Source organism: Chanos chanos, chromosome 15, assembly GCF_902362185.1.
Source record: "Chanos chanos chromosome 15, fChaCha1.1, whole genome shotgun sequence".
NCBI classification, from domain to species: domain Eukaryota; kingdom Metazoa; phylum Chordata; class Actinopteri; order Gonorynchiformes; family Chanidae; genus Chanos; species Chanos chanos.
In genome coordinates this window covers 10,178,258-10,201,147 of record NC_044509.1, presented here as the reverse complement: position 1 = coordinate 10,201,147, position 22,890 = coordinate 10,178,258, and the positions used below count along the sequence as shown (strand labels likewise).

The window sequence follows — 22,890 nt, the reverse complement described above, 5'->3', positions numbered from 1 at the left end:
ATCCTCTTCGGAAAGGTAAGGAGACACGGAATGAGCTTTATATAACAAAATTGAAATGGATCTGAAATCCAGTTTTTTTTTTCCAAGAAAGCATCATAAAAACTTAACCTATGAGCTCACACACAAAATTAGATCAACTCATCAGGAAATCCAGGAGAGAATTCAACGATTCATTTTTATTTAAATATTTTATCTTTTTTAGTTGTAATAGTAAAAAATGAACAGAAATAAAGAGAGGCAAGAATGTGAAGAAGGCAAGAGGCAAGAATGTGATTCAGTTAACACATTTCTTTTATTCAATACTAAAAGAGAACTGTATGATATCTTAAACTGGAATGACTTGTTACAGAATATACATCTTATATCTGCATACAAACTGTCGATCATTACAAAACAGGGCGTAACTCCATAGTTAGACTCCAGAGTTCTGCATCATTGAGAGCCAAGTATTTTAAAATAAACCCCGACGTCTAACATCGCGAACAATAAAGATACACCATACAGGAGATTACTGAAAGACGGATAAGCCTACATTGTAACATGCCAGAGTATGGAGCGTAAAAATACCATTTTTCACAAAACATTGTAAATTTTACGGACAAACAATGCGTAAGGCTCGAGCACAAACAGAAAACGGTTTAAACAACTGCATTATCCCCGTATTACACAAGTAAAGTTATTCAAGTGCTGTGTTACAATGGAAAATAGGTGTCCTTGCCACTAATATCAAATACCACTGCATTTGAGAGCAACTTCAAATGCCCACTGCAACAAAACAAAGTTTCAAAGCAAATATGTTTCAGTGATATCATGTGTTCCCTCACATTTTCAGGCTTTCCTATCTACATTAAGAAAAACTACAAGGCGCCTGTTTACCAAAAACTTAGAAGACAGCTGGAGGCATTTAAAGCAATTAGAAGAATCTAACATCAATTTCCAGTCAGTATGGACAGTGGTATCAAGTCTAGCTTTTATAACAAAAAACAAAACATAACATAAATACGGTATTGATGACTATCAAGTCAAGCAATACAGTGCACTCAATGGACTCTCTCTTTGACTTTACCAGTCAAATTTCTGTTCAAATGTCTTCTCGGTGTCTTGTTTGTACTGGCATGGTCATTCTCATGCTCACGTCGCTAATGTGGATACAGTTCACCACAGAAAAGTGCTTAAGTGGAGAGAATTCATCTTATATCAATGTGATTTCAGTCAGTCAGCCAGTCAGTCAGTCAGTCTTCAACTCATTTGTTTTTTGTTTTCATTACAGATTTATTGCAAAATGTGTTTGAGAAACACAAGATCAATAGCTGCCATGATGGTAACGCCACACAGACTGATACGAGAGCATTTAAAAATAAATGCCTGCCTTCTTCTCCCACACCTTTGAATTAAACTGTTGATTTTTTTTTTGTCCTTGGAATCAAAATTAAAACTGAATTATAGTTTATGTTTAATGTGAGGTCTCACTCTTCTCAATATGTATCAAAAATTCCTATGAATTTCTGTCCTAGGTGCCAGTACATAGTTGAGACAAGTGTTGAATTTGATATGGATATAAAGCAAGCGCATACACTGAGTATGAGGGCAGCTGTACTGCTATAGTTCTAGCCAAAGCGCGTTGGGAGCACCGTGTAACAGCAGGGCTGGTTTGGAGAAGGTCTAACTGTGCTTGGTAACGACCAGGTTCCTCAGCATGTCAAAAGAGTTGCCGTCGGGCTGCACAGACACCACGCCTTGGTCCTGGGACTTCACCTGCAGGAAGCCGTTCTCATCTAGTCCCAACACGTCTGCCTCAGGTCCCGTCTTCACTCCACAGCCTCACACGGGTACCACTGAGAACAGGCAGAACACAGGTCAATACGTACGCACAGGGCAGAGGATACACACCTGCACGCGCACACACACACACACACACACACACACACACACACACACCCATACACACCCACACCCACGCGTGCGCACACGCATTTCCTTACATGTGCACAAACACAAAGGCACATAAATACAGTTCACACATACATAGACATAAGCACTCTCTCACAACCACACATACAAATGTACTTATATATTTACATACATACACAAACACAAAATCAAACAAATACAGTTCACATGTATGTAAATACAAGCCCTCTCTCACAACCACAGACACACACACACACACACCCACACACACACAGGGGTATTTACCCGTGGACCCATCTCTTGTAATAGATGGGGAGGACAGCTTGAGGGCCTTTTTGCTGGAAGTCTGAGATGTATTGTTCCAGCAGGGTGACAGCGCGTGCGATGAGCTGAGCCAGGCTCAGCAGCTCCAGACTGCTGCCCTGTTCCCTGTTCTGCTGCATCACCAGATCGTTGATGCAGATAGTGGGGTTACTGTTGCTTACGTTAAATCCGCAGCCTTTCGAAAAAAAACAAACAAAACAAGAAAAAACATTATTCACGCGGTAAAATTCGTACAAGGGTTTCAGTTTTGATGACAGCTACTGTTTTGATTCATTGAAGTGTTAATAAAGAAAACAGGTTGAGTACCGATAACGAGATAGAAGGTCGAGCCCATGACAGTTGAGTTGACGAGGACCCCGCCTAGTTTCATCTTGTCGCCATAGTAGATGTCATTGGGCCATTTCACTCTCAGGTCAATGTCCTAAGAACACACACACACACACACACACAGCATGTGAGAGTAACATCTCTCTATCTTTGAACCTACCTATTTCTCCAGTTTACTGAATAGGCTTCATTACACATGTACATTTCAAAAACATTCATCTAAAAAAAGAAGGAAAAATAACTTAAAAAAAACAAAAAACAAAACAAAACTGACAGTGTTAGTATTGATCTAGCTGACAGAATCAGCTGAACTTCCTGTGCTTTCATAGCACTTTTCTGGCTCATCTACAACATACAGACTGAAACCAAAATACAGCTCTTTTTATCTGTCACTCACGTGGACCTAAATATTCCGTATCTGAGGAACATTTCAATTACTCTTTCCTGGGGAGAACACACACATGCAAACACACACATACACACATAAACAAATTCCATCTCGACTTCTAATCATCTTGCTGAGAGAGCTGTTTATTCAAAGTGTTGCCTGTGATTTTTCTAACACCTTGTAATTCTTCCTGAATCCTACGCTGACACGTTCAGAACAAGCTTCGGTGGAGAGCAGCTATAAACACCAGCCTCTGCGAAAACCAAAATGTTTCTCATCAAAGAGCTCCAGAATGTACACAGACACACACACACACACACACACACACACGCACTTCCTTACAAATGAAGCTGACATACAGCCCTGGGACAGAAGCGGAGTGTGGTTTTAGCTGGTGTCTGGTGGCCACTGTGAGCTCTCATAGGCTTTGATGATGTTAGATTTGACAGGGCCTGATTAAGAAAACAGAGACAGCAGGCCAGTGGGCAGCACCTGCTGTTCAGAACCTCAGAGAGCCTGGAAGAAGTTTGAGAACCTCTTTGGTGAGAGGGAGGATGGAGAATTTTTCCAGGAGGTTTATGAGTGTGTATACGTGTGTGTATGTGTGTGTCCTTACCTCATATCCTGGCAGTGTGCACACAGATTCTACCACGGCGAGAGCGGCGAGATGTTGCAGGAAGGGGATACTCTGGCCCAGGCGAGAGCTGATGGGCACCTGTACGTGAAGACTAAACATAGCACACCCAGGTGGGCTCAGCCAGGCGTTCCCGCCCCGACCTGCAACATAACGCACACATATACCACCCATCAACTGTCATCTGTATCAACTGGTACAGTGCTCAGCACTCAACAGAGCATGAAGGGAAAACTTAAAAACTCTACAGAATCTAAAGGAGAGGAGACAAAACTCCATAAATACTATTCAGATGGACGTAGCATCCAAACATTTCTAACAGTCGGGCAACTGCTCTCCTCTGCCACTTACGTTTGCTGACAGAGTGAAAATTAAACCCATGGTGAGAGAGCGAACGCGCGCAGCAGAGAGTGTGGATGGAAGATCACTGACCTTTGCCCTTGGTTTGACGCGCGGCTATCGCTATTAAGCCCATTTCCTCTGGCAACTGGATCATGAGCCTGTGGGTTGTCCGGGAGGACGAAAAGACAACAGATAAAAATTCATTCCGGACATTTCCTCGACAGCAAATACCCAGGTCTCACAGTTCTCAAAGACTCAAAAGTCTTATTATTCCCCGCGTAGGTTTTCTGTCAAAAGAGAGAACTTTGAAGACACAGGACATCCTGAGATTAAACTGTTTGTCTTACTTTTACTTCATACCGAGTAAAACGAGTCAAAACATTTCAGATTCAATTTTTCAGCGACGCTGGCTACTCCTCCACCACACTGGCCTTTCGCGTCTCGATCGTTTCCCCCCCGGTCTGGTCCGCAGAGACGACTGACATGAAATCACTGGTGGTGCGCTGGACTGTAATTGAACCCTTGACCTCCCCATCACAGCACTTTCAACCCTATGCACCAGTCAAACAACACCCCCACTAAAGAAAACAAGTGTCCACTTGACCCCTGTGTCACCACGCGCACCCACACACACACACACTCACAATCTCTCAAGTCTAACCAGACTCCCTGAGTAAGGGGACACTAATGTTTCAATCACCAACATAACTACTGTACCAAACATGAAACAATTCCGACGGAACATGAGAAATAAAGGGAGCAAATTTTCATCAGCTGTGTTCAAAGATCCTAAGAGAAAGGGAGATTGAGAAAGATTTTTTTTTTTTTTTTTTACTTAAAGCCTATCTAAAAGGAAATTTCTATCAAACGTTTTCAAAATATCACTGGAGAAATCAAAGGAGACATTCAAGAAAGACTCTTTTTTTTTTTTTCTTGAAGCTGATTTAATGATTATAAAACGAGTCACTGGATTATCAGAAAGAGCCCCTCATTCTTCTGTGGAAAATGTGAATGACTACAGCACTGGCTTCAATATTAGAACAGAGCAGGCCACACAACTGAACTTTTTGATTTTGGCAACAATATACTTCATAGTTTGTCCACAAAAAAAGTGTTGACCGTCTAGAAACCACCTCTGACACAGAAAATCATCCATGGCAATGTAGTTAATCCAATTATACAAACTTAATGAAGGAGGGGGGGGGGGGGGCACAGAAGATAGTCAAAGTCACCCCACACTACGGTTAAATATTTTGAGCCTAAGCTTTCAGAAATACAGCCTTTTTTTCTTCAGGCTGATGAATCATTTTCACGTTCTAACTTCATCATTGTGAGAAATGTTCTGCGGTCGTCCTTCCAGTTAATATTTGTTTTGAAAAACCGCCAGGGGCTACATGTCTAAGCCCGGACTGGCAAAGAGTATTAATCAAGCGCAGGGTCGAATTTTAACTACCCATCCAATTGAGGTGTTAATCATAGAAATTCTATCTTGCCCCCAAACACATGCCTCCATAGGATTAGGACTTAGCCTGCCTTAAACGTCAACATTCAGTCATAGATGGAGTTCATTCCACATAGTGACACTGAGCGGAACCTGCTGCAGGAGGTGGTCCAGTCTTACCGATGTGAAAAGAGGCAGACAGTGAGACATTGGTTTATGGTGTTTTCACCAGTGAAAACAGTATTAGGGGAAAACACATGAAGCCAATAACCATTTATTCAAGGTTTATTTATTTGTTTGTAGTTGCATGTTTCTAGATTTTTCTTTTTTTTTTTTTTTTTTACCTTTTATATGTCTGTTTATATTTATATTGAAATTTGTATACTTATACGTGCCTTTTTGCAGTATTAGAAGCTTTCATATTGCATTTTACATACAAAGTAGTAAATGTATAGCTGTCTTGAACGATGCCAAGATATTATGTCTGTCAAAGACACTGTATTTTCAAGTACGCTGAACATTCTGATGATCTACATGGCAGGGAATTCTGGGATTGATCTTTGACCAATCTGTTATTCGGAGGTAAAATAAATTTACACAAAGGCTTACCCCGAAGGAGCTCAATCTATTTGGTGGTTAACAAAGATTTTGGAGGCTGGTAGCACACACAGCCAGAGAATTTTGTCTTTTATGATGCAAAAGGGACAGTGTCATTGAAGGCAGTTTAAATAGCTCATTATTAATCCCCCCCCACCCCCCCCAAAACCTCACTGGCCACACACCATTCTCTAAAACCTTTCACAGCCACTCCATTAAGGCAGGGGGGAAGATTCACCCCTCTATAAAATTCCAATATTACACCAGTGGTTACGGTAGGTTTTCTCATTTGAGTCACAGCGCTGTGATTTAATTATACTAACAAACTCAATGACAGTAAATAGAAAACCTATTAAATATAAGTCAAGCTTTGATTGCGTCTTTATTAAGTTCAATAAAAACATTCCAAAAAAAATAAAAAGAGGAAAAAATGATCTTTTTAAAAGAAAAAAAAAAAGATTTTATCAGCCGTGTACACAGCAGTATCACAGTGACAGATCACTTTATCCTGCTGTACCACGTTGTCAGGCCTTAATTATGATAAATATCAGGACAATGTTTGCTCGAATGTACTGGTGGCTGTAAGTGTAAAATAACCAAAAATAACCAAATGCTAATTTACAGACTGAAGAATTTGCTCTCAAACTGTTTTTAATTGAGTTGGACATACTGTAATGGTCCGACAGCCTAGAAACTTCCATCATGTGGCGAACCAGAGGTAAAAAGCAACAAAAACAGAAAACTTGGGCGGTTGCAGTGTCAAGAGCTTGAGCCATTCCTGGCACCCAGAAGGACAAAGAAATCCTTTAAACGTTTAAGCCATAACAGGACCGTGCACGGAGAGAAAACGCCCTACACCTGAGCTGGTATATAATGAACCAACGCTCATCGAGGACTACAAGAGCCTGCAACTAAATCGAATACTTAAAAATGATTTTAACCGAAAAAATACCCTGCATATTCTCACAAAGACGAATCCATGTGCGTGAAGAGCCCCAGGAAAGTACAAAGACACTTTAAAAATGTAAGACATATACAAACATATGCATGTGTACACACGCGCGTGCAGACACACACATTCTTTCTTATTTTTACACACACACACACACACACACACACACAGAGAAGGAGAAAGAGGGGGCCGTGGCAGGGGTGGCTGTCGGCTGGTTCTTGTCCCTGCCCGCAGGCGCGGTGACGCAGCCCACGGGAACATGACCTCCCCAGCGCTCGGGCAGGTTAAGCAGTCTGACTGAGCGCTGCGCTTAATTGAGAGCTTTTACTGTTTGGCAGGACCACCAGAGAACCCCGTGCACTTGTTCGTGACGACGGCCGCTCCTTTGCAAATCAAGGCCTGACGAGCTCAGACAGGAGGCCCAGCTGGCTCTCTGGAGTCCTTCAGCTAAATAAATGAACTTTTAATAGGACCATCAGCGCCTAACAAGGCAAGGAAAGCCAGTCATGACCTCTTCGTCAAACCGCTAGTGTTCTTGTGCTGTGACTAAATTGAGCACACCTAAGGGAGTGTATGATACAGCTGTGCCTGCCTCCACGTCTCTCTCTCTCTCTCTCTCTCTCTCTCTCTGTCACCATCACTGTTTTGAGTGAGTGGATGGCTGAGTGTATGTGTGTATTCTAATCCTTCACCAAAAAAAAGAAAAAAAAGAAAGAAAAACACAACAACAAGCATTTTCACTGGTTATGTTTATGCTTTGGAACTAACTTCACACCAACTGATGGACTTCCTGGAAAGCTTAATGAGGACATACCTGAGTGATATTGATTTTATAATAAAAATGTATTGAATTTATGAATTTATTCAACGGTTTGACCGTCTTCTCAATATTTCATTTTTTTTAAAAAAAAAATGATTTTCCATTTTATAACACCTTGAATTTTTTTAATATAGCTTTAAAATATAAAATATAAAATAAAAGATAAAAGATAAATGACAAAGGAAAGTACACTAAATGAAAGTATGAGGTATAAACACTCAGTCGTAGTACTGATCTACACGGGCGAGAACAGCTTAGATGAACGGCTCCAAAGTTAGAATTAAAGAAAGAAGTGGGGGGGGGGGGGGTATTGTGAGGGAGCTGAGAGGCAAAATGAGCCATTCTGGGTAAGATGGCTTTCTCCAAGTCTCTCCCTCCATGCCTCCCTCCCTCCCTCCCTTCCATCCCAAACGTCTCTTTTTTCAGTCGCTTTGTCCCACCTGAAACCAATCCTCTGTAGATTAGCATGCGCAGCGACATCAAATTAATTTCTGCAACACAAACATGAGATCAGCCTTGGATCACACTGAACATCTCAATCCTAAACACGGTAATGCTCTTATACGCTCTATAAGAAAGAGCCATCAATAAGAGAGAGAGAGAGAGAGAAAGAGAGAGAGAGGGAGAGGGGAGGGAGGACTGGGGGGGTGCAGGACAGGAGAGGAGAGAGGAGGAAGGGGGTGCGGGGGGGTGGGGGGGCTCCGCACAGCTCAAGTGAGTGATCTATAATAAGGACGGCTAAGCCAGTGCGGGGTTGCAAAGCTGGAGGCTAATGCATTCCTCTAGAAGTTAATCTCATTTTGAAAGCACATCCACTGAGCGGCACAGAGGTCGGCAGCGGCCGAGGAACCAAAAAATGCATTAAAAAAATTCTCAATAAAGATTCACAAAAGAAAAAAGGAGGAGGGAAGAAAAGGCCCACAATTAGCAATTAGACGCTAACAATGGCCGACTTTCACTACAAGTGCGACGAATCAAACATAGCCGTTTCAGCTGGTCAGTGCTCTCTCTCTCTCTGCCCCCCCCCCCCTCCCCCTCTCTGGCACAAAGCAGGGCCTGGACCAAGAGACCAAAAGCAAAGTGTTAATCCTCACTGTTTCAGTATGAGGCTCCCAGGAACCTATTCTGATCTGCCATACTGAAAATGAACTACCACATAACCCAGTGAGACTGAAGGGTGACTTAAAGAGAAAACGGACTGGGCAGGGATTCCAGCCTGCCTTGTCTCAATGGGCCTCTTTTCTCTTTTAAACATTCACAACAGAGATGTGTCTTAAGGACCCCGTCCATGCTGGGGGGTGGGGTAGAGTCAGGTGGGGGAGATTTCATCCAGGCTTTACGAACACGGTTTACAAGTCAGCCTTTAAGATTTGCATCACGGTACAAACTCTCATAGGACGTGATATGACAGAAGCTCTGCTCTCTAAAGAAAACTGTTGTATCTAATTAGGGTTAGACAATGCCATGGGTCCTGTAAAACACGGTGCTTTTGGTGATTTCTAATGTTCTGTGTACGGGAAGCTGATACTGGTCCACTACTGACATCTATGATGCCGACTCTCACCGCTGACGGCGTAGAGGGTTTGGACTGAAGGCTTTTATGAATCTGAAATGAAGAATTCTACTTTGTTACAAAAGTCGAGATTAAAAAACAGAACAAAAATAGGAGTGGTCTCAGTGGTATAGTACAGAGTACTTTTCAGCTCTGCAGGATTTGGAAACATCAGTCAAATATTCAAATACGAAAAATATGAAAGTTAAAAAGGTTTTAGTAAGAAGTAAAGACATAAAATATTTTGATTCAATTGTGACTCTGACGCTAGTTCGTATTTCAATTAAGTAAACAATTCAAATCAAAGTAATTTGTAAGAGCAAGTCTAAAATGCCCTCCCACTGAGTGGCAAATTGGGCGGGTGGGTGGGTAATACGCCCACAACTAATCAACGGCTCAAAAGGATCTAAACGCAAATGTGTAGAGAAAGGATATTCTTGTTCTCAATTATCCAGAGTAACACAAGAGCTGTTGAGTCAAATCACCAAATATTCTTTGGTCCGACTACCACCGAAAGAGCAACAGGCCCATCGGCAACAGCGGTGAGAAGACCACACCGCAATCCTGACCCGACCTTCCATTTCATCTTAACTAAACCAGTCTAGTATCAGGGTCTTGGTGGCAATTACAACAGGTACAGGACAAAGACATACAAAGTAGCACGTCTGTGGATGAAAGAACAGACCACATCACCCACAAGAAAAGCAGAGCTTTTAAGTCAAGAAAGCCCTTTGTTGGGGTTCTGGGAGGAGATACACCCTCAGTCGTGTTTCAATAGCCTTTGTTGGGGGCAGCTGAGCCAAAAAAGGGTCACTTACCCGAGACTAAAGGTCAGAGGATAAATGGACACCAGCCAAGTCATCTGTGTGACAAGTATACAGAAGCTGGTAACTCCTCACACCAAAGACTGGGAATTTTCTTCAGTGTGAGATTACGTCTTACCAGTAACCTTGTTTGGACATTGGCAACGAACAAGTTGACAAAAAGAGGATTTGTTTCCAAAGGTTACCCTTCACTACCACTCCCTCTGAAAGATGTACCCCTTTATTTCGTGTCAGTCAGAACTAAAATGAAGCTGTTTCCCAGCAGCGTCTGACTTGTAAAATGCTCTGAAAGGTAAGTGGCGGGTATCTGGTTACGATTTTCTAGGGCAACGTCAAGGCGATGCTTCTGACAGTAGCCAAACCGAAATACGAGAGTAAAAATTTTATTTTATGACATTCAGCTGTAACTTAAATCACCACAAAATCATCAGTCTGTCGATATGACAATTCAGAAATTGACAGAACCAGAAAAAAAAAAAAAAACCCACCATCAAATCCCACAATATGCCAAATGAAGCACTTTAACCAATGATTGTTGCCATCAATGCACATCTTTAAAACTGGATTTTGTCTTATTAGCATAAGCATATTTGTATTGATCACTCACAAGGCATAAGTGTGATGATCAATAAAGGACAACTAATCTGTAAATGTGATTAATTGAGCTAATCCTGTTTCCCAGAGAGCTCCGCAAATTATCATTTTCAAATAGCACCCTTGGCGGTGATCAATGAGAGCCATTCTCCATTACCCAAACAGCCAGGACGCGACCGCTCTCTCCACTGACACGGCCGGACCCGAGCTGCACTTGGCCTTTTATCTGTTTAGAGCCTCCGGTGAAAAAAAAACGGCTTGTCATCACAAACAGGACAGTCTGAGCAACCGACGCGTCTCATTCGAATCTGAGAGTTTTTCGGTCGCGCTTTTACTCTTTCACTCAGAAGTGAAACTAAACTTCGCACTTCATTTTTGAGTTTCGCTCTCTCTCTCTCTCTCTTTCCTCCATGCTGTAATTTTCTCCAGTTGTCTAGCTTGGGTCTGTGTGTGTGTGTGTGTGTGTGTGCGTGCGTGTCTGCTTTCCCGCCTCACTCAGTCTAAGGCGAACAGACTGGGCCTTCTCTGTGGCTACAGCCCTCACATTAACACTTTACATCAGACTGCCCTGCAGCAACCTGTCTTCCCAGCCTGACCCTGCCTTTAGCTTGTTAGCATGCAGCTCACTGGATATGTAAACTTTTATTTAAGCATGCTGGACCAGATGTTCCCAGAATATGAAATGAGGACCTGAGGCATCTGCTTACAATTTAAGATAATTGGCAGTAGAGCATGCAAGGTCAATTGGACCAATTTTCTTTTATGTACAAACCTGCAGCTTCAGTTATTAGAGCCCTTTTCCTTTCTTTTGTTTTTTTTTTTTCACTCCTCCCATACAAGGTTCATATTTTTCACAGGAAATAAGGCCTGGTTCTATACAGTGTCAGTTTTGATACCGGACTCTGTGTCAAAACAAACACCGATTGCGGAGTCTTTGGACCAACAACTGACACATTTTGAACAAGTGAAGCCCCCTTGTCTTGAGTGTTTGTCTTAATCATATTTCCCAAAAAAAGAAAGGTGTTATCCTTCCTTTAATAAAAAAACGGTCTTCAATATTGCTCTGCTTGTCTGAAAGTCTTGTTTAAAAGAATGTGTCAGGTATGTCCACCATGTATTCTCGCTCATACGAATGAAAGTGAGTACTGAGTTATGCTTCATTGTAAAGCCAAATATCTGAGAGAGATGACAATAAAATGTATTTTGAGGTGATTTGAATTGGAAATGACAAAGCGATTTTTGATGCATTAGCTCTGTGCATTTCTATAACCTTTAGACAAGTCAAGTGGCAGAAAAATAGCGGGTGGGAGTAAGTGAAAAGCAAGGAAAGAGAAATAGAGAGGGGGGGGGGTGTGAAAGAGAGAGAGAGAGGGGGGGGGGGGTGAGAGAGAGAGAGAGAGGCAAAGAGAGAGTTAGAGAGACTGACAAAAGGGAAGCAAAGCACTGCAGGCAGAGGGATCAGATTTACCAGAACAGGAAAAGCATCATTAAACTACTCTGGCTGCGGTATCGACCAAAAACACCACACTCTCATGCCGTCTGCTCCCATGTGCTTAGCAAATAAACACTTCCATGCAGTTAACAACAGCGCTGGCAGCCAACTGTCCTTAACAAAACACTCAACATTCAACCCTTTGTCTGATCAGCACTTGCCAAGCAGCCCCACAGAAGTCATCTATCCTGACCATTTGTTATCAATCAGTCTGGACGCTCAAAACACTCACAGGTTCTGACATCTCCCACAATCGCGCCTTATAAGTTACCAGTTATAATGTAAACACAAATATATAAAGAAAGGTGTTGACTGGAGCATCCATACAAAAGAGGCCAACAGTAGCTTTGTATAGGGACGGACAGCCGTTAGGCTTGAGAAGCAGGTACAAGAGAGGAATCTACTGAGCTCTACTGAGGTTTTTTTTTGGGGGGGGGGGGGGGGGGGGGTTGGACTGCCCAGTGGCCTTGTGGGGGCATTGGGATTCTAGAATGCTTGTGACCTTGTAAGAACACTATCCTCTGTCTCTGGCTGCCTATTATTAGTTGCTGCTGGTCAAACAAAGCGCTAATACTCTGGCCAAACAGACTGCCACCCCCCCCCCCCCCCCCAATCCTTCCAAGCTCAGCCCAGCCGTCAATATAACCTGGCCTCATTGGGTCCATAGCACATCGCTTACCAAAGCACTTTACACCCCAATTCAATGCTGCTTTTATTAATCTAAGCCACAAAAGCCAGCTTTTATCCTCAATAAGAGAAAAGCTTGCCATTGTCCACAGAAAATTGGCCTAGTAATTAATCAAACTATAACCGATGGCAATCTCAATGTGAATTGAACTGAAGATTTCATTTGGGGGAAAAAAAAATGATGATTTTTTATTTATTTTTTTTTACAAATAATCCTGATAAAGTGAACTGCGGGTGTAAAAAATGTGTACACAATAAACAACTATAAAATGCTATTCAAAAATGGAAGACACGGACATTTGAATTGGTTCTAAGGATCTGAATTATAACTAAATCGTAATGTTCTAATAAAACAACCTTTCCTGTGTTACACTGAAATGGTGTAAGCGGCTGATCTGAATCGAAATTTTGACTGAAAATCTGAAATTTGATCTTCAACTTAATACTCTCAGTTTGTAGAGGTATAATAATGGGCATTCATCGTTTAAGACATTCCATTTCAGAGAGCCTCTTTCAGGATATTTATCTAGAAAAGCAATTTCTCCAAGAAAATAAAAAGTGGAGACTGACTGCCTCTATAATTCTTTAAAAAGGAAAAATGTATTATGTGATGTAAAAATTGACCACAAATATTTATGGTCAATTATGTCTGTAATTTGCTAAGTATATATTCAGTATTGAATGCGTCTACTAAAGGAAAGGATCATTATTTTTCTTCATTCTCTCTGCCAGTGACTCCTCCCTCTGTTCCTGAACAGGAAATATTCCCTCTTGAATTAAATGAACATTTAATAATCAAGGAAATAGTTATTAAACTAGGTTTGCTGGTAAGTCTCCAAAGACAACTGAAAGCTATAACATGACATTCCTTAAACAGTATAGTCAGGTTCTCCCCTAGACTGACCAGCATCCACACCACGCCTTGTTCTTAAAGCACTGTATTTCTTCATAAATTTGTGTGTGTGTGTGTGTGTGTGTGTGTGTGTGTGTGTGTGTGTGTGTGTGTAGGGGGGTGGTGGAAAATCAGCTTAAGAGAAAATCTCTTACTAAGACTCATGCTGGGTTTGAGGCTCATTATCATCAATAAGGGGTCAAGAGGGAAAAACAGAGGTGTGAAGTGGATAAAACATATCTAGACAACACATTCTGCTAGAGAAAACTGGAGTGAGAGAGCTGTGAGCCTTCTTAGCAACCATGATTGTCTATTATTTACAGTCATTTATAGAGGCTAGAGCTTCATGTATAGAGTCAGTACTGGTGTAAAAATGAAGCAAGGGGAAAAAAAAAGGAAAGAAAAAATAGCTTCTTAATACAAGAATAATATCACTTAACCAGATTGTAACATTGGGACATCTGGAAATTAGACTCATCAGCAAGGGAGGGGAAATCAAACTCTCGACTTTTTTTTTCTTTTTTTAATTTTCTCTCCCTCAGTCCAGTCGTTCTCCCCTTTTTCAATACCTTACAACCTTAATGACAACACTGTCACTTCCAATCACTTCAGCGCAGGTCCAGAATCCATTTTTCAAACTTTATGACAGCTCTAATAGTTCCCACCTGTTTCTAGGATCCTGCCTGTTGACTGGCAAGTTCCCAGTGAGATGTGGAGATGTAGACAAAGGCCTCTATTAGGTGCAGCCTGCCTCTACCGCTGTGAGGTCATTCATGCATTAAATTAGTTCCAGCTCAGTGCTTGGTCGGTCACCCCCCCCCCCACCCCCCCCCCCCCCCCCCTTTACCCTCCCAGCACTGAGAACAGCTCTGTGCCCTATGCCTGAAACAGACTGCAATCAGCACGCTGATGGCTAACCCTACCGTCCATTTCAGGATGGCTTTTTTTGAGATAACTCTATAAGTTATATTCGGGGTGACTGAAAGAACAAGCTGCCACAAGACTCAGTCAGATAGAGGCAGGAAAAAAAAAAACCCATACAAATCTTTCCTTCCACTCTTTCAATAAGCAGCCCCTCTGAGACATGGTACGTTACCCTTCGAGCAGGTCCATTGTGGTGGGGATGACCTCAGTGTAGAGCACCGTGCGGCCCAGGCTTCGGCTCTGCAGGTGGAGGTTGTACGCCTGCAGGCTGAACTGCTCCAAGAGGTGCTGTGGAGGAGAGGAGGTGAGAAGGGCCAGAGCTCCCTGGGGCAGGTCTGTCTGGTGCTCACCAGATGGGAGCACTTTCAGATGGGCTTTGCCCGACTTCAGCGTACCCTCACCGTCCACCTGCGTTTCCAGCCACTTCAAGAAGCGTCCTCTCTGCTCCTGGTGGAACAAGACACGCTGGCATCAGCCTAATGCTCCAGCCAACTTCAACTTCAACCAGGTCTCCACGGCTCATTCAACACATTTATCAAAGTAATGGCACAGAGGCAGATATAACTCACGATGACCTGTAAAAATTCAGGTTAACTAATTCAAACATGATTCAGTCCACTGTCTTCGACAGGGTAACACAGATGATGTTTTTTTCTCAATCATGTAAGGTGATCAGGAACCACAAATAATCGATTACTGTAGATTTTGGCTTTGGTGCAAGTTTTTTCTCCCCTTGTGCAGCTGAATTTACGCATACCTCTGCCCTCTCGTCATATTCAATTAATCAAAGAGGTCACATGCTTAATTCAATGTATTATTCAATCAAGTTTGTCACATTTTTTTTTAAGCGCATGAACTAAATGCAATACTCAACCCTTAAAGAGGAACATCACATAATTTACTTTTTTTTTTTTTTTTTTTTATACATACGTTCAAACCGACCCGAAGAAACGGCCCATGAACTTTGGCAACAGACACGAAGTGTGGGTGGTAGTTTAATAAAAACAGCATAACAGAAATGAATACGCTCCAGCTTTTCATTTGCTTTTGTTTAACCAAACGCCGTTTAAAAATACACGCCAGAAAAACTTGATTATCCATGAGCGCCTCACATATCACTTGACAGGGAAATCAGATTATCTCATCTAATCAGAAAGAAAAATCATGTAGATGCAAAACATGACAAAATGATTATGATTTTCAATGAAGTGTAGAGACGCGAGCCGCATTCTCGCGGCGTTACACATGTGACATGGCACTGGACCAAATCTGAAACGACATAAATTATGGTCGTCATGGTGACACAGATGATTGTTCTCAGTTATTAAAAACTCCCATCTTTTACACAATAAACTGACATTGTGCAACTTGACAATTTTGACATTTTAACAAATTTAGTTTTAACATATGTTCTATTAAGCATTACAGTGGTAATTGAAATAATTGAAATAACAACATATTTTTAAAAAATATCATTTTTGACATGATCGTTTGTACGCAGTTCTTTTTTTTTTTTCTTTCGGCAGACGACTGGAGTAATGTGCGTTTGATTAATGGTTTTCAGATAGCTTGTAATTAATAGTACCTCAATGGCTCAATGCAAAGCCCTTTGTTTAGCTTTAGCACTAAAGCAAAGGCACCCAGTGGGATATATCAGGACAATTAACCCTATCAGATCACTGGAAGTCTATCACTGCCCCCCCCACCTATCCCTATACAAGAACATGTGCCAGTAAGCCAAGCACCTTACCTTCCTATTGTTTGAGGTAAAGTTTTTCTCCTTCACAGGAGTATTTAAGTATAAATGGGGACTGAGAAATGCCACAGCACTTTTTTCTTTTCTTTTTTTTTTAATATTCTCACAAAAAAACAAAACAAATAACTTAAATGGGAATTAACATTACTGGTGAGAAACATTCAGAATAAAACATTTCCTTTTCAGTTTTTTTTATATGAACTATTACGTGGTACGACTAATTTTTTTTAGAAATGGTATTATCTGGTGTGAGATCTGTAAATAAATTGTGTTTATGTCTTCCCGTTAAAGAAACAAAATGGGATAATCTTTAACAAGTTGGCATCTGGTGAAAAAAAAAAAAAAAAATCATGTGATTAGCACAAAAGAACTGACAGCTGACAGGGATGATGACCTAATTAGCTAAAATCCATATTTAGTGAATACAGTGATGTTTAATCAATTAGAATTGCTTATCAGCATGCCTCAAATCCGTGCTTTGTGCAAACTGAGGGGAGATGGTAATGGTTTGAGGAGGGGTGGTCCCCAGAGACCTGCTTGGCCATGGTTAACAAGCCTGGTCTTCACAGGATTTCCATCATCGAGACGGGGAGCAGTAAATAAGTCGCTTACCTCAGAGAATCAAATAGGAACAATAGGGACAATGCAGAGCAAAGCTGCAACCAAACACCAAATCAGAACCAATGGTTTACAACCAATGACCTTGAGTTGAATCTAATTTTTAAGATACTAAAAATGAAGAGGAAAAAAGTAGAGAGAATAAGAGATTTTTTTTTGTCTTCTCTCCGATATAATACAGTGAAGGAATTCACAATATCGAGCATTTCAGTATATACAATATGCAAAAAAAAAACAAAAAAGCGCGAGAGGAGGTTACGTTGACAATTTCGCTCAGTAAATGTCGCTCTTCATGGCATCCTAAGGCTTCTCTGTGATGCCTGTAGCCGTCGTGAGACAGGCGACTGACAGAGGCCGCGCGGAAAGCCGAGGAGATAAAGGCACGCTGTTAGCCCCAACGGCCCGGGCAGAGTCAAGAGCGGAGGATAAACAGGGCCTTGATGAATTAGCGGCACTGAGGAGTTTCCCTGAGTAAGTCCAGCCAGGGTGATGGGCCCTAAAAAGCACCAGGCCAACAGGCCCTCCACTCTTCAGTCCAGGCAAGGTGCACAGAGCACGCTCTATCCCTCTTCCCTCGGCAATTTCCAACACAATCTGGAAGCAATCCCGAAAGGCAGCTGCTTTCATCATCGCAGTGTTTGTTGTAACAAAGTGGCTGGGGCAGGGGTCAGATGTCACCCTCAAGTCCAAACAAACTCATAATAATAATACTACAGTTTGGTTTGCGGAAACACTATTCTGTGCGTCAGGCGGAGGGGCCAAATAGGGGTAAGTGGGTGCATAAATGACTAACTTAACTTGTCAAAGTCATTCAGACGGCACATCGTAAATGATCTCCTGGAAGGCATCGGGCCAGTGTAGTTAAGACTACCGGTGTCCAAGGTTCATTCACAAGAAAATGAATATAGCTTTCAGGTTGAACGAAAATCAGTTACCTATGTTACTCAGATGAAAGCTACTATTTACGAAAGATTAAACTTCTAAATCGTCTGTCAAATATCAACACTGCATCAAAAAGAGGGCTTTCGTGAACTGCTTAAAATCGCTGATACTCTCTCGAAACCATATGAGAGACTCAAATTGTCCACTTATACGCAGAGTGGAGATTGACTGCCACCTAGTGGAAGCTTGAGTAAATGCAACAAACAATCATTAGCTTGTCGTTGAAATTTCCAACAGTCCCAAAAGGTGGGGGTAGACTATAATGAATCTTGCCAGGACTTTCTGGAAGCAACAGGTGGAGAATGTAATCCTGAGGTCAGGCACTAAAAAAACCAGTCTGCTCTCATATCTCTGTCAAATTCGTTCACCTACAGGGCAGGCTTGAGACTTATCGGCCCAACATTCTGATCTTAATCATTTCCATGAAGAAACAATTCACAAGAAAGATGACTGATGCCTGGAGCATTCAATCAAACCTACAAAACTGACAAAACAGCTCAGTCATATGATTCTCTGAATTGCACGCTATCATTTACAAATATCGTGCCGTGTACTGATCAGGTATCAGTGATAAAAAACAATAATCATAAAGAAAAGCAAACATGCACTTCATTAGTTTCCCCTGTGCATTTTCACAATTGCACTGTTGTTTGACAGCAAAGTCAATGCTTAGGACAACACATTCTCACAAAAAAAAACAAAAAAACAAAAAAACAAAAACAAACATTAACTTGTGTGATCTGTCACAATTCTGATTAACTCAGAGATTGCATTGCCTACATACCACGGGCCTGAGCACGAGTTCAGAGATTACATTTGAATATCAATGACTGCCCCCCACACGCATAATACTGGAATCAAACACTGCACGCCCCCCCGGGGTCCTGGCCCCATTCACAGCTCTGCGTTTTAGCCTGCGCCAACGCTATGACAAGAATTCTAACCTTTAACCATTCCCCAAATTCTCTCTTTCTCGATCCGCTTCAAAATTATCCATGTAAATGCTTATTACGGAGCCTCAAAGGAGAACCAATATGGACAGTTTGTACATGTGGGAAACATTTGGGCTTTTTATGCATGTAAATGGAAAGCGGTTAAGCCCGGGGAGACCGTCGAATGCAGATTGAGCATGGACCGAGTAAAAAGACTTAACAGCGCAGCTGAAGAGACTTTTTTTTTTTTTTCCCAGATCATTCAAGTTTAACGGGACGGTGCAGATTGAAAGGAACTGTTAGGCTGCCGTGCGACATTCTGTTACGTCAATGGATTGAAAATCCTTCGATGAGGAAAAAACCCAAATGAAAAACTGGAGCACAGACAGTGATCTCATCGCCTGAATTCCGATCTAAAGGCATTTCCATAAAAAGCAGACACCTCAAGCAGGATGTCAGAAATATAACTAACTATGCCATTAATCTAAATCAAATGTTACATTTATCCTTTATTTCGACTCATAGATTATGCATGAAGGCAATCGCTACGTCTCGAAAAGAGAACAGGAGCTGGGTTCTGCTAGAGTGAGCTGGTGTGACTATTTGAATTTTCAAGCATTACAACAATGGAATTTTCCAGATTGGTTGAGGAAGACATGCTTTACGAAAATACTGAGGTGATGCCAGTAAGCCATGTGGAGCGGTACAGCACAGAACGCGTAACAACGGTTAAATACCACCAGGTATGGAAACCAGGGGTTGGTTCCTCAGATCGGGTTTGAGCCCAGTCCAGGACTGCTCTGTATTTTAAATGGAGACACTCCACTCAGTCCTTTTGTAGGGAACCAGCACTAAAAATGTCATATCACAGAACAGTATTATAACATTTCCTTTCATTCTCGGGACTTCTCACATCAGACATGCGACACGGTTTGAGGGGGCGTGTTTGGACGGTGAGATGAACACACCTGAGAGGTGGAGAGGACGTAGATGGGGCTGGGTGGAGGCACCTGGCTCAGCTCACAGCTCAGTCCCAGAGAGGTGAGTATCTCGGTCAGAACTTCATAGCGCCGAGCGTTGCTCATCTTCAGCTCGTCAAAATCCCCTGGCCTCCGCACATGTTGGGAGTCGGGCGCTGTTTCCAGACGCACCTACAGTGAGATAGAGACAGGTCTTAAAAACCTCCACAAAAAACAGGTTTTACATGAAACCTCTGCTAAGAAAGAGACCGTTGTGATGAATGGAAAACTAAACAGATTTGGTATTTAAATTTCTGAGGAATGAATGTAACAACTTGAAGTTCTCAAAAAGAATTCAAGCAGACCCAGTGATGTCACTCACAGAACATGTGCTTTACTCTGTACTACCTGACACAGGATGGCCTCCCCACTGTCTTCTCCATGCGTCACTCTAACAATGACCATGTCTTTATTATCTCCACACAGCTCCCCCCATAGCTCCACCTCTCCGGAGCCACTGTCCCTCACAAACGCGCTCCCGCTGGTCAGCACACTGAGCTCCAGCTCTGTGGAGTCTGACTTGGTGAAGCTCAGTCTGCAGATCTGGTTCTTTTGGGAATCCCTGGCTTCCAGTCTCAATCCCGCGGGACAGAGGGTGGAAGACAGCCCCAGGACTTTACCTCCCTGGCCCAGGTAAGTCAGGAAGCGTAGCTGGAGCTGCGGAGTGAGAGCCTCTTCCGTCGCCAGCACCAACAGCATGGCGCTCTCCAACCAGGGTTCGCTGAGAACCTGCTGGGGACGCAAAGAGTAGATGGTGTAGCTGTCCGTGTCGATGCACTCCGCTAGCACCGAGCGCACCTGCTCAAACTTCTCCTCACACCCCCCGGTGTACACCAGTATGTTGGGAGGTTTGCCGTTGATGTTGACCCTTTTGCTCTGGCCCGAGAAAGTTTCGTCTTCTTCCTCGCCCTCCTCACTGTCCACATAGGCATAGTCATCGGGGAGGTCGGGAATGTTCTCCACCGAGGCGTACTTCACCGAAAGGATGGTGCTGTTCTCCAGCTCCAGGCACTCGTGGCAGCTGGATAAATGCAGGTGGTGTCCCTCCATGTGATGGTGGTTTGCCACTGGATCGATCTCCTCGTCCTGATCGCGGGAGTTCCTGCGCTCCCCGGTGCCGCTCTCGGGCTCGAGAGGAGCCGACAGGAGCACGCTGCTTTTCCGGCGTGACCGGGGCACGTCTCCCTTTACCTGCTCGCAAGGCGAAGGCTCCGAGAGAACGATCTCCGTCGGAGCGCTCAGGGGTATGGACTCAAGCTGTTTCCCGCTGTCCGACTTTTGTTTTTCAAGAAGCTCTTTCAATGCGGATTCCTTTAGAGAGACAGCTGGAAGGAAAATGGAAGCGGTTAACACCTACTTGAACGAAACAGCTACGTAAACCCTCTCAGATCCTGTACCGACGCGCGACAGCTGAATAACGAATCAATAATGTAATCTGAAGGTCTTTTAAAATACAGATTGTACCGTGTTTCGTGTTTTCATTTAAAAAATGAGTGGTTGTGAACTCACAAACAATTTTTTCAGGGACGAGGCCATTTTCCATCTGCAGACGATCTTCCATGAAAGCCACGCCAAGCTGGCTGAAGTTATCAACACTGGCCTCAGCCACAGCTCTGTATGGCTGTCCAGGGCTATAGGCCAGAGGTAAACAGTAGTCTGACCACCTCAACACCTGGTCACCAAAGTGAAATACACATTCACAAACAATGGACAAAAAAAATAATGGTGTGTATACTTATGTGTGTATGTACATATATGCACAGACACTGGGTTGTGTTGGTTGTGTTAAAGCCATTTTGGCCAATCCTTTTAACTACTTCACGTAGTTAAAAACAACTGTATGGCCTACACAATGCATGCCAATTACAGCAGATTAACATGTATCTCAATGACATTTTTACAAGTACAGTAAAATTACTTTATTAAAACTTATGTTAATGTTAATGCTGCTCTCATAGTGAGGCAAAAAGATTAATGTTAATGTCATGCCTTTTAAAGTGAGTAAAATTGGTCTCCTGTCATCTAATCCAACACACAAATATTTATAAATAATGGACTGCTTAAATTGTCAACATAGTCTTCTTAGTTGTAAAACAAAACAACAACAACAAAAAACCCCCAGAAGTAATGGAAAACATCTGCAGATCATACTTTCTTATTCGAAGTGAGAGGGGTTTGTCCCACTCTTTGTCTTGACGTAGCTTCTATGATAAAAGCAACGTTTTCTATTCTTCGACCATAAGCCAGAGAAGACCCCAACAACAGAGTCCACTTGCTGAGGTCATCACAAGCCTACGAATAAAAACAAAGCATGTGTGGGCAGCTACCTATATGTTATAGACACGCAAATCACAGCCTTTACAACATGCAGTCAATACAGTTAGCGACTTCCACAAATGAATTACATAGAGCACTCCTAGCAGCATGACAGTCCTTGAACTTAGTCATTCATTCAGCATTCCGCGTGCACAGAAAAGGCCAAGGCCTAAAACTTTATGCGAAAAAGCACCGTTTTATCACCTGAGGCTCAGTTATGTAGATTGCTTTGTTGCCCAACTTGAGAAAAACTCTCTCTTCAAGCAAGGCAGGGCCACGCTGGTTGTTAAAAGTTTGCTCCCGAGTTTGGTGCCCTTTCTGAGGCGTCCCCTCCGGGTTAAGAGCACAGAAAGTGAAGCTACTCCTGGTGCCGCACAGTCTATGCAATGTGCTGCGTATAACCAGTGTGTAGCACTTTTGAAAGCGCACCCAGAGGTAGATGTAGCACAAGGTTATTAGCATTTTTATTACATCTGGCAAGCCGTTTCGGAGCCAGTTTGGCTTCACAGATGGTCGAAAAATCCACTATCGTATTTGCTTCCTTGTTGTTGACCTTACATCCCCGTCATCGGGCTGAGTGGTCACGTGACCAACACGCAGGCTCAC

At 42.6% G+C, this 22,890-nt stretch overlaps 1 protein-coding gene across 1 annotated transcript; it reads right to left on the bottom strand.

The window, feature by feature from the left end:
• Positions 1 to 353: 353 nt before the first annotated feature.
• Positions 354 to 22,795, bottom strand: hlcs (holocarboxylase synthetase (biotin-(proprionyl-CoA-carboxylase (ATP-hydrolysing)) ligase)). The gene is given in 12 exon segments (XM_030793070.1): positions 354 to 1,803; positions 1,805 to 1,835; positions 2,197 to 2,410; positions 2,542 to 2,656; positions 3,567 to 3,727; positions 4,017 to 4,084; positions 14,874 to 15,148; positions 19,918 to 20,100; positions 20,317 to 21,293; positions 21,478 to 21,640; positions 22,120 to 22,260; positions 22,489 to 22,795. Coding segments are annotated over 12 exon segments (2,727 nt in total). The 5' UTR covers positions 22,747 to 22,795; the 3' UTR covers positions 354 to 1,662.
• Positions 22,796 to 22,890: the final 95 nt, after the last annotated feature.